The following is a 13,203-nucleotide window of genomic DNA, read 5'->3' as shown; positions in this document are numbered from 1 at the left end:
ATACTCAGATATACTGTGACAGCTACTCGGGTACTCAGAGGGGCTTTGACAGGTACTCAGGTACTCGGGTACTCAGATGGACTGTGACAGGTACTCGGGTACTCAGATGAACTGTGACAGGTACTCAGATGAACTGTGACAGGTACTCGGGTACTCAGATGAACTGTGACAGGTACTCGGGTACTCAGATGGGCTGTGACAGGTACTCAGGTATTCAGATGGACTGTGACAGTTACACAGGTACTCGGGTCCTCAGGTACTCGGGTCCTCAGATGGGCTGTGACAGGTACTCGGGTACTCAGATGTACTGTGACAGGTACTCAGGTACTCGAGTATTCAGATCAACTGTGACAGGTACTCAGGTACTCAGATATACTGTGACAGCTACTCAGGTACTTAGGTACTCGAGGGGCTGTGACAGGTACTTGGGTACTCAAATGGACTGTGACAGGTACTCGAGTACTCAGATGGACTCTGACAGGTACTCAGGTACTCAGATGAACTGTGACAGGCACTCAGGTACTCGGGTACTCAGATGGGCTGTGACAGGTACTCAGGTACTCGGGTACTCAGATGGGCTGTGACGGGTACTCGGGTACTCAGATGGGCTGTGACGGGTACTCAGGTACTCAGATGGGCTGTGACAGGTACTCAGGTACATGGGTACTCAAACGGGCTGTGACAGGTACTCAGGTACTCGGGTATTCAGATGGGCTGTGACAGGTACTCGGGTACTCAGATGGGCTGTGACAGGTACTCAAGTACTTGGGTACTCAGATGGGCTGTGACAGGTACTCAGATGAACTGTGACAGGCACTCAGGTACTCGGGTACTCAGATGGGCTGTGACAGGTACTCGGGTACTCAGATGGGCTGTGACAGGTACTCAGGTACTCAGATGGGCTGTGACAGGTACTCAGGTGGGCTGTGACAGGTGCTCAGGTACATGGGTACTCAGACGGGCTGTGACAGGTGCTCAGGTACTCGGGTATTCAGATGGGCTGTGACAGGTACTCGGGTACTCAGATGGGCTGTGACAGGTACTCAAGTACTTGGGTACTCAGACGGGCTGTGACAGATACTCGGGTACTCAGATGGACTGTGACAGGTACTCAGATGAACTGTGACAGGTACTTGGGTACTCAGATGGGCTGTGACAGGTACTCGGGTACTCAGATGTACTGTGACAGGTACTCAGGTACTCGGCTACTCAGATCAACTGTGACAGGTACTCAGGTACTCAGATATACTGTGACAGCTACTCAGGTACTCGGGTACTCAGAGGGGCTGTGACAGGTACTCGGGTACTCAAATGGACTGTGACAGGTACTCAGATGAACTGTGACAGGTACTTGGGTACTCAGATGGGCTGTGACAGGTACTCAGGTACTTGGGTACTCAGACGGGCTGTGACAGGTACTCAGATGGGCTGTGACAGGTACTCAGGTACTCGGGTATTCAGATGGGCTGTGACAGGTACTCGGGTACTCAGATGGGCTGTGACAGGTACTCAAGTACTTGGGTACTCAGATGGGCTGTGACAGGTACTTGGGTACTCAGATGAACTGTGACAGGTACTTGGGTACTCAGATGGGCTGTGACAGGTACTCGGGTACTCAGATGGGCTCCGACAGGTACTCAGTTACTCAGATGGGCTGTGACAGGTATTCAGGTACTCGGGTACTCAGATGGGCTGTGACAGGTACTCGGGTACTCAGATGGGCTGTAGCAGGTACTCGGGTACTCAGATGGGCTGTGACAGGTAATCAGGTACTTGGATACTCGGATGGGCTGTGACAGGTACTCAGATGGGCTGTGACAGGTACTCGGGTACTCAGATGGACTGTGACAGGTACTCAGATGAACTGTGACAGGTACTCAGGTACTCAGATGAACTGTGACAGGTACTCGGGTACTCAGATGGGCTGTGACAGGTACTCGGGTACTCAGATGGGCTGTGACAGGTACACAGGTACTCGGGTACTCAGATGGGCTGTGACAGGTACTTTAATGGCTGGTGACAGGTCCTCTTTATTAGGGGGGGCAATCAGTGTGTGTTGGTGTACACTGTGAGCAGTAACAAGATGTTACCACAATCTCCTTCTCACACACGATCGGTGTGTGAGGAGGAGAACCAGGTAATATCTCGTTACCGCAGTTTGTTGACATTCTGTGACCAGCTGTGATTGGACACAGCCGGTCACGTGGTAAAGAGACAATTTCATTGTCTCTTTACTGCGATCGGGGTTGGTCTGTCTCAGGGTGACAAGCCTCGTCCCCGATCGCCCCTCTGTTCGCGCCCTAGGGGTGTGCACGAGCATTGTGCACGTGGGCAGTACATGTGACCATCTGTGATTGGACACAGCCGGTCACGTGGTAAAGAACCATTTTTTATTGGCTCTTTACACAGATCTGGGATGGGCTGTGCCCGAGGGACATGCCTCATCCCCGATCGCCATGCTGCGGGGCCCACAGGAGCGGCGAGAAACCGAGGACGTCATATGACGCCCGCTCAGGATGAGAGATCCCATCTGCGGACGTCATATGACTATAGCCCGGTACTGAAGTAGTGAAATCAAGTCCTGGCTACTTATACAGGACTTGGCTGTTTAATATTACTTTTCTCTGGTCCAGGTAAACTTGAGAGAGCAGAACTGAGTTTGTCTGTTATTACTGGCGTTATCACATTGCTAGGTGTGCCAGAGGGGCTGGGACAGATCTTTGGGTTTGAGAGGAAGAGTAACAGACTGAACAAATAAAAGCAGCTCCTTCGGGGGTATTGCTATACATGGGGGCTCGCATCCAGGATTCTCCGTTTCTCTGCAATCAACTCCCCTACAAGGACCAGGATGGACCTTGCCACTGCTAGCCAGTGGTGTGAGAAAGAAGACGCCCGCTCAGAGTCGAACGTGGTGATCGAACTCCCTGGGGAGGCCTGGGCTGAGGAACAAATCAGCCAAGCTGTGAAGACGCTGTCCCCAGACAGGAAGGCGTGGGTGATTTCTGTCAAAACAGACCTTGGGACCTCCCGCACCTATGCACTATTGGAGTGGAGACGAGTCCCTTAAAGCTTCAAAGGTGCCAGTGTGCAATTGGCCAACAAGAAGGAGCTTTGTATAATCCATCTGAAGGTTCAAGACGAGGGTCCTACCAGCTCCAGTCAAGCTGAGTCAACTACAGAAGAAGTCCCCTCTCATCACCTCTGACCACGATTGGACCAGAATTCTTTGCTGCCCTGGGAGACTTTGTTTCAAAATGTCAGAAAGACCCTCCAACATACTTGGCACCTGGGTATCGGAAGCTCAGGGTTTTATCTGGAAGACAACCAGTGCCTACGGAGTAGGACAACTTTGAAGAGTGGCTGGACCAGGCCACACAAGCCTTTAATAAATGGGACATTCCTGAGACCCACAAGAAACAGAGAATCACAGAGAGCTTAAAAAGGCCTGCCTCAGAAGCCATCTACAATTTGAAGCTCAGCAAGCGAGATTGTGTTGCCCAGGACTATCTGAACATTCTGCAGGATGTGTTTGGGAGCACAGAGAAGGTTTCTGATCTTATTTACCAGTTGGAGCACACTTACCAAAATGAGGGAGAGAAGCTGAGACGTTGAGTACATGAGATGTTTGGACAAAATTATGCACCAGATGGTGGTTGAGGCCCATGCCCAGCAAGTCTTGAGGGGTATCCAGCCCTTGGACCCCATCACCCTCCTGTTGAGAACCCGGCAAGATGGTGGCATCTTGAAATATCCAGATCTGATCCGGATTGTGCGGGAAGAGGAGGCCATGCTGGAAAACAATAAAAAAAGTCAGAGGTCAGAATCTGTTGTTGGGGGTCAGGGTGGCCAGTGCAGCTGATGGCGACCCCCAGGTCGAGCTTCTTAAGACTCAAGTGTCGCAGCTGATAGAGATGATGGCCCTGTTGACCGCTAAGCCCATTGTTCTACCCAGCGATGAAGTTTCAGTGCCCAAGAAGTCTTTAAGCTCTACGGTTGCTCAGGTGGAGAAGCCAGCAATGGAAAAAAGAAAACCCGCCACTCCAGGTGAGATAAGGAAACCTAATGATCCAGCAGGTGCTCGCCTCGGTTCACCTCCGCACACAATGAAATTAGAAGAAATGGCCGCACACCACTGTAGATCAAAATCCTCTTTATTTGGACATCCCAAAAATTACAGGCATCAGAATGCTGGGTAGATGCATTTCGCACACTTCACGTGCACTTAGTCATTACTGGAGAAGCCAGAAAACCAAAGGATCTGCTTCAACTGTGGAGGAGTTGGACATTATCGACGATTATACACAAGCAAAGGGAAGCCTGAATCACAGCACCAAAAGCCGGTGGGAAACTCCAGAGGGCACCGGTGAAGGAGTCAACCGGGTTCCCATCTACATTAGCTAGCTCCAGAAAAACCAACGATGCAAGGAGACCGCAGCGGGAGTCCCAACCCTTTCAGAGGGCCCCCGTTGTTGCCTCTGAGCGACCCAGTGTCCCACTTCCTTTGACCTATACTACCCGGCGTCGGAGAGTCAGTGCACACCAGACCCCCAAAGATCAACAGAGACTCAGGCCAGATCAGAACTTCCACAAGAAAGGAGTACGGATACAAACCACAGAACAGGCCAAGCCTGCCACTTCCCACAAATTCCCTGCCAAGCTAGTGGGACCCTCTCCGGTTGTCTCCATCCAAGTGAAAGGAATCTACACCAAGGCCCTCCTGGATACTGGAGCTCAAGTGACCCTCCTTTACAGAGACTTCTATGACAGGCACCTCAAACACTTGCCATTACAGGAGTTAGAAGAACTAGAGATTTGGGGCATTGGGACTCAGAACTTCCCTTATGATGGCTATCTACCAGTCAAGCTGACCTTCGATGACTCCATAGCTGGGAAATCTGAGACCTTTGACACTTTGGCAGTGGTCTGTCCTCGCCCACCAGGAGCTAGTTCTCTCATTATAGAGACTAATACTGATCTTGTCAGAAGACTGTTGACACCTCTTGTCCAAGAGCAGGACACTTCAACTACAAGCGCCTTGTGCAAGAACAGAAGGCCCCAGCTGAAGGAGTGGGAAAGATCTGGCGAGTGAGAAGGTATTACAGCCTGGTGAAGGGACCTGTTTACGGGCATCTGTCAAACTGAATTGGAAACAACCAGGCCCTTTCTTCATCCTTGAAACAGACAGACAGAAAGAAGACATGGGAGTGGAGATGATTCCCAAAATGATTTCAACCAAAGCATTGCAAAAAATCCACGGGAGGATCTCGGTCAGTGTCCGCAACATAACAGCCTCGCCAGTGAAGATGCCGGCTCGGATGCTGCTGGGACAAGTGAACCCGGCTACCCCAGTCTCACCGTCTGATTTGGTGGGGGGAGAACAGGATGGGATCCTGTCGAGGAGTTCTATCCAAAGAACACCACTCTCTAACCTGAATGGAAAGAAAGAGCCAAGACTCAACTCCTAAAGTGGCAGGCTGCATTCTCGAAAAATGAATTCGATGTGGGGTGTGCAAAGAGCGCCCCAACACTGGATCCGTCTACAAGAAGACAAGCTGTTCAGAGAGAGAGTTCGACGGATTCAATTATGGGACTTGGAAGACCTGCGTGAACAATTGGCAGAATTGAAGAGAGCAGGTATCATTTGGGAGTTCCGAAGTCCATACACTTCCCCGATAGTGGTAGTACGGAAGAAGAATGGGTCACGGAGGCTTTGTATCGACTACAGAACGCTGAACAGAAGGACCATTCCCGACCAGTACACCACCCCACGGATAGAAGATGCCTTGCAGAGCCTGTCAGGAGCCGAGTGGTTCAACATGCTGGTCCTCAAGACCGGGTACTATCAAATCTCCATGCATCCTGAGGATAGGGAGAAGACCGCCTTTATTACCCCGGTGGGGTTCTATGAATTTGACCACATGCCCCAGGGCCTGTCCGGCACCCCAGTCACTTTCCAAAGGCTCATGGAGAAGACCATGGGTGACATGAATCTGATAGAGGAGTTGGTGTATTTAGACAACATCATCATCTTTGGGAAGACTTTGGAAGAGCATGAAGAGCGTCTGGAAAAGGTTTTGAAAAGACTCTATGATGAGGGGTTGAAGCTGTCTCTGGAGAAGTGACAGTTTTATCAACCCTTGGTCAACTACCTTGGTTACATCGTGTCTGCCGACGGAGTGGCCACTGACCCTCAGAAGCTGGAAGCCGTCACCTCCTGGCCGAAGTCCACTAATGTGACTGAACTCAGGTCATTTCTGGGATTCTGTTCCTATTACAGAAGATTTGATGAGGGATTCGCTAAGATAGCTTGCCCACTCAATGAGCTATTAAAAAGCGGAGAGGAAGACGATGATCCGACAAAGCCTGTCAGACCAGCTGGAGGGCCCAGAAAACCCAGAGAGTCCATTACGGAACAGTGAACTACCCAATGTAAAGAGGCCTTTAGGCAGCTGAAAGGGAGCCTAACAACTGCTCCAGTCCCTGCCTATGCAGATACAACCAAGGCATATGAACTACACGTTGACGCCAGTCAAGATGGGTTAGGCGGGGTGCTGTATCAAGAACACGACGGCCACCTACGGCCGTTGCCTATGTAAGTTGGAGCCTGGCACCCGCCGAGATGAACTACTCCACACACAAACTCGAGTTTCTGGCCTTGAAGTGGGCAGTAGTGGATAAACTGAGGGATTATCTATATGGAGCAGAGTTTGTGATTAAAACTGGCAATAATCCCCTCACCTACATCTTCACCACTGCCAAGTTGGACGCCACAGGTCACACGTCGCTAGCTGCCCTATCGGGGTTTAATTTCAGCCTGGAGTATCGACCGGTGGTCAGGAACAAAGACGCAGATGCTCTGTCAAAGAGGCCTCATTGCTCCAGTGACCCTCCAGAAAAATGGGCCTGGCTGACACCTGAAGGGGTATGAGCCTTGTGTCAAGGAGCAGAACACCAAGCTGGAGGAGGATCCAGGGCCAAAAACATTGGACTTTCAGCTGCTGGTGTCCACAAATGTTATTGCAATGTCACCCAAGTCGGGGATGAAGGTCTGCCAAAGCTTTCTAAGAAGGACTTGCGAAGGGACCAGTTGGAAGATCCTCTCTGTAGCTTGACATTGAAGGCCTTGGAGAGCCAACATCCTGACATGCTCCTCACTTACTCCTCGAAGGGCCGTCTACTGCACCGAGAGTGGGATCGTTTACAGCTGCATCAAGGGGTGGTCTACCAAAGGGGCCCCTCTGATGATCTCGAAGAAAAATTGCAGTTATTTCTACCGGAAAAACACAGGGAGACAATATTAACTTCCCTTCACGACAACCATGGCCACCTAGGGCCCGAGAGGACTTTCCACCTAGTGAGGAACCGATTCTACTGGCCCTGCATGCGGGCTGAAGTCGAGGGCTATTGCCACTCTTGCATCAGATGTATCCAAAGAAAAACTTTGCCTCACCGAGCTGCCCCAATGGGCTATCTTCAGAGTCAGGGACCCATGGAGCTGGTGTGCATTGACTTTCTGTGCTTGGAGCCTGATCTGAGTGGACAGGGAAATACCCTGGTAGTGAATGACCACTTCACTAGGTATGCCCAGGCATTTCCCACAAAGGATCAACAAGCATCCACGGTGGCCAAGATCTTAGTGGAGAAGTTCTTTGTACACTATGGCCTGGCCCAATGTATCCACTCTGATCAAGGGAGAGATTTTGAAAGCAGCCTCATTAAGAGACTTTTAGACTTGTTGGGCATTAAGAAGTCCAGAACCACCCCATACTATCCTCAAGGGGATCCTCAGCCAGATATCCTCCTGGATATGCTTGGGACCTTGAATTTGGAACAAAAGCAGCACTGGAGCAAGCATATAGCTGCTATCATCCATGCTTATAACAGTACTGCAAACGATGCCACAGGATACTCCCCCTATCGTCTGATGTTTGGGCGAGAGACCTGGCTGCCAGTACACTTGGCCTTTGGCACATCCTTAGACCATATGAAGTGTTTAGTGACAATCGGCACCAAGAAACATGCAATGTGCATAAAACTATATAGATATCAAAATTAATATGAAGAAAATTTATATGAAAAAAAACCCCTACAGCCTATAAAAACAGCATGAGAATATACATCTACTCATTCGCCACTACCATAGATTTACAGTAACTGTTTTTTTTTATGTGTGCCTTTTTTAGTGCATTTTATAAGAACAAAAGATATACAATCAACACTATCAAGGTGTTCAATGAGGAGAGCAAACTTGGACCACGCTGTGTGCCTTGAACATTAGTGTATGATCAGTTAGATAGGATCAGCAGTCATGCTCCGTATGCTCATACAAGTCCACATGCATGATCCAAGAGTACCCTAATGGTTTATCTGTGCTCTTTTTTCAGTTTAGTAAATCAGGCCTGTTGGGTGGGAGAAGTTCTCACAGTTAACACAATGGCCTGTCTTTTACATCATCTTAGACCAATTTCACTGTAATGGCTGCAGATTCCTAAGTAAAACTGTCCCTAATGACACAGTGTGCCATTGACAGTAACTGTGGGTGTAGCTGCCTGATGTTCTTTACTGTCAGAGATCACTACCTGTTCCTAAAGCATTGGTTTATTGATATGGGATGTCCTGAACAATGATGTGTCATCTATATATTTAGCAGAACAAACAGCAAACGTTATTTTTTGCCAACACCTACAGAGCAAATGCCGTCAGATGTTAATTAGCAGTTGGCAGCATTGCTGAGTGAGGAGGTGAACTAATTCGTCTATCATTATATAGGATGCCAGCTGCACAAGTTAATTCAGCAATGTACTAAGCTACATCTTGACCAATGTTTATTCTCATTATGTATATGTATGGGTGAAAGGAGGTCAGCTTGTTTCTGAATATTCATGAAATGCCTCAATTCTATTATTCTATCAAAAGTAAAATATACAGCATACTTTTGCAGATTAGTAATCAAATGAGTTACTGTCATACAGGAATCACGGTTGCATTCCAACAGAAAAAAAAATAGTTGATTTGATGTTTTATTAAGGTTAATGTAAAAAAAAAAAAGAAAAATAGAAAATTTAAACTGTTGTTTGCCCCAACAATCAGTCAAACTCCATTAATATTTTACTAGTGCTGGTCTGAGAATGATGGCTATCATCTAATTGCTTACATTCATGTAGACGATGGAATAGAGAGTAGTCACCTTTACCCAAGCTGTTGTAATCTGAGACTTTACCAACAGCACATACAGTACATTATGGGTGGATGACGCCTGCAGAAACCTCTCCTCGATCTGAGTGGACATCATATGAAGTCCTCCTGGATCACACCACGCAGCAGCGCGATCTGTCACTGGCTGCGTCCAGTACCGGCCAACCACTCACAGCAGGTCACATTCTTCCTCCCAAGCCATCCATTGTATACAAATGTGTTGCTAGCTGTGATTAGTCACAGTGATCCCATGGTACAGACTGGGCTAATCACGGCCCATCTGTCATGTGATCAGCTGTGACCAATCACAGCTAATCACAACAAAACAACCTGAATGAATCAATTCCATTCAGTAAAATGCTTGCAGATAGCAATGAAATGTATTGCTATATGCAAACATAGTGTGTAAAAAAAATATAAAATAAACCCTGATCACTTCCCCAGAGTAGTACATTGTTAATATGGTAACATTATATTGCTCTGGTCAAAGTGTGTTTTCAAAGTTTTTTTTTGTACTTTCACCAGTCAGTGTCCTTGATCATGGCCACACCTGTTATATGATGACACTGTACTGCACTGGTGACAGTGTGTAAAAAATAAAATCTTTTTAATTTCTTCATTTTCCAAAAAATTAAGACAAAAAAATGACAGCTTCAAAAAAAAAAAAAAAAAAACCTGTCATGCCTCTTACTAAATACATTGGATTGTCTACATTCCAAAATGGACCATTTAGAGGATATCTGTATTGTCCTGACATTTTTGGGCCTCAAGAAATGAGTACATCAGGAATGATGAATTTTCAGTTATATACCATAGTTTGTGGACTGTATAACTTTCCTACAGAATAAATACACTGATTTGGGTTATTTTCACTAAAAAAATGTAGCAAAATACATTTTGGCCTAAATACATGAAAAAATAAAATTTTGCAAATACCTAATCTAACAGAAACAATTATTTAGCAAAAATTGAAAAAACCCAGTGGTGAATAAATACCAGCAAAAGAAAGCTCTATTTGTGAAAAAAAAATGTTTGGGTACAGTGTTGCATGGCATTCAAAGAGGGACAGCGCTAAAAGCTGAAAATTGGCCTGGGCAGGAAAGGGGTAAAAGTGCCCGGTATTGAAGTGGTTATTAATACCTGAACCTGTACTCCTTAGCTTTTGTAGCTATTTTTTCTTTTTTCCATAAATATGTTAATTGAAACTTAAAAAGTCTGCACACTACAGAATCCAAGAACAAAAAAATAGAAATTCATGACAACCAGAGGCAACACAATGACAAACATCGTCAAAGTCATGGGAAACACCAAGATAAAAAGTTAAATTTTCCAAGTAGTACTAAGACATTGTACATCAAAAAGAACTAGCCTGATAACAAAACAATATCGCAGAAGAAAAATATTTCAGCCCCGTATTGTTTTTTTTTTTCTTTCCTTTTCTCTCAGTGCCTACATGATATTCCAGCTAAAAATACAATACCAATTTTACCAGGAATATAATGTAGGCACTTCAACTGTGTGTACCATGTATCATTGACAACTATTATTTGAATTCAGAAATAGGCTACTTACCAGGAACTCTGTCTCCAGGCAGATAGAAGGAGCGGTTGGTATGGATGGTAATGTAGTTCTTTCTGGGGTTCTGGGGCTGAGCTCGGATGTGCTTGGGCCTCATGTCAGAGCAAGCAGCAAGACTTCCACCGTGAGAATAAGCAGCAGCGAAAGATACCAAACCAGTGGAGATGCACATCCATATCAAGCTCTGCAACCAAGACCTTGACTTATCTTCTACCTTGTTTGGAAAAAGGATATTTCTGTTTACTGATAACATTAAATCGGCTGCACAATCAGAGTAAGAACTAAAAAAATGTGCTTTGACCTGACAATTTGATTTAAACTCTTTTGGAAATATGTCTCTATACCGTATGTTATTTTGGCTTATCTAGTCTAGTATTTTCTAAGTTATGCAAATTGAGTTCATCTTTTTATTATTTGTTTTGATTAAAGTTCAAGAAAATTCTAGTTAATATTTTAAATTATGTAAAAAGTGGAAAATACCGCGCTGTCACCTGAAAAAATGGAATCAGCAGCCGGCACAACAAAAGACAATTGCAATTTAAGATAATGGGTACAAGTGCAGCGCTAAGTGAAAATGGTCATATGAGGTAAGACCGTGTGGTGACAAAAAAGTATAAATAAAAATATATATATAAATTTAAGAGTGAAAAATTGTTAAAAGTATGAACATAAACATTATATACTCCTAATAAGCGTGCAAATATATGTATATATATATATATATATAGACACACACTTGAAAAAGTCCACACCGTGATAACAAGTGAAAAAGTCCATACTCTATTTATTTCACTTGTTATCACATTGTGGACTTTTTCAAGTGTATATATACATATATGTGCATGTGTATTAGGAGTATATAATGTTTATATTCATACATTTAACATTTTTTTGACTCTTAAATTTATACATATTTTTTATTTATACTTTTTTGCCACCACACGGTCTTACCTCATATGACCATTTTCACTTAGCGCTGCACTTGTACCCAATATTTTAAATTATGATTAATAATATTGAAATTTAATATGAAACCAGAAAGAAAAATAGAGCATCCTTTCACTTCAATACCACATGTGATCATTAGGTGGCAGCACATAGCATGAATTCTGTGAAGATTGTATACATACAGGTACATATCAATGAAATAAAAATGTGGAATAGTGAAGCTATTGCACTTGACCATTTATGAGGTTTCAACTTATTAATGAACTTAGGATTCCTACCTGCTCCACTTTTGCTGGAGATTTTTTTTATAAATCAGTTCCACTGTCAGATGGACATACTTTATCAGACTTATTTAATAAGGCAGTGCAAAAAAACATGAGTAGATGCAGCTTTACTGCATATCTAAACCCAAAAACAAAAATGTAATATATTGCAGCGTACCAGTCTTTAAATGCGGTAGCTGTATTCATTTTGTTTGGGCTATTTTTCCTTTTTTTTCACCTGGTGATCCAGCCAGCAGCACACTTTCTGTCCCCGGGTGGCTACACTCACTCCTTTACTGAATCTATGGAGGAACAATGTAGCCACCCTTGAACAGCAGCATTCACAATCTGTAGAGAGGATACCATTAGAAGGGCTGGAAGATTCAAATTAACTTTACATAAGTAACTCGCACATTAAAGCCTAACTCCAGCTAAAATTTATAAGGCAGTTACAGTTTTTTTTTTTATTTTGGGTTTAAGGTTTTACATAAATGAATAAAAGCTGAAACTATTCACCCTCTAACTCCCACATTTGTTGGACAAGTAGGTCTGTTTAGGAAAGTAGAAAAATAAAACTAACTGGCAGATTCAACTGGTAAACCATTTATTGTACAATATAAAGTATACAGTGTTTATAAACTTGTATAGTTTAAAAAATGTCAATGGGATTGACCACAACCAATATACAATCCCTTTAAAGAATATTTTTAATGGTTACTATAGGTCATTAGCTTTTGGTTTGTGTGCAATGGTTGATATGATTATAATTTTTTTTAGTTACCCAACCAATACCCTCTATAGGTCAAGTATAATGTGAAAAAAGTACAGGAATGTAAGTAAACAAAGGCGGTTGTAAAGGTATAAATATTTTTTTAATCAACATTTTATATTTACCTACTCTGTGCAATTGTATTGCACAAAGAGGCCCTTTACTTCCTTTTCTGGGGTCTCCCGCAGGCACTTTCCACTCCACCTCTTCACTGAGTTCTCCCATAGCAAGCTATGGGGGCAGTCATGCGGGGCGCTCCCAAGCAGGGCTGTGAGCATCCACAGACACACACAACATGGCTGGACTCTGCCCCCTGCGCCCTCCTCATAGGATTTGAGAGAAGAGAGAGAAGACAAGCACTGCAGCAGATATGTACAGCGCTGGATTGAAAGAAGAGCCAGGTAAGTATATGGGGGGGGGGGGGTTGGGAGGAGTGAATCATGGATTACA

The 13,203-nt window shown here is 44.9% G+C and overlaps 1 protein-coding gene across 1 annotated transcript in view; it reads right to left on the bottom strand.

The window, feature by feature from the left end:
• REELD1 (reeler domain containing 1) overlaps window positions 1-13,203 on the bottom strand; it is a 97,537-nt gene that overhangs the window by 50,752 nt on the left and 33,582 nt on the right. Inside the window, exon 2 of the mRNA XM_073611051.1 lies at window positions 10,768-10,987. Within this exon, the coding sequence (XP_073467152.1) occupies window positions 10,768-10,987 (220 nt within the window). The remainder of the gene's footprint in view (window positions 1-10,767; window positions 10,988-13,203) is intronic.

The sequence above is a fragment of the Aquarana catesbeiana genome, linkage group LG01 (assembly GCF_042186555.1).
Source record: "Aquarana catesbeiana isolate 2022-GZ linkage group LG01, ASM4218655v1, whole genome shotgun sequence".
NCBI classification, from domain to species: Eukaryota; Metazoa; Chordata; class Amphibia; order Anura; family Ranidae; genus Aquarana; species Aquarana catesbeiana.
The sequence above is the reverse complement of the archived record's forward strand: the minus strand, read 5'-3'. Positions and strand labels throughout refer to the sequence as shown.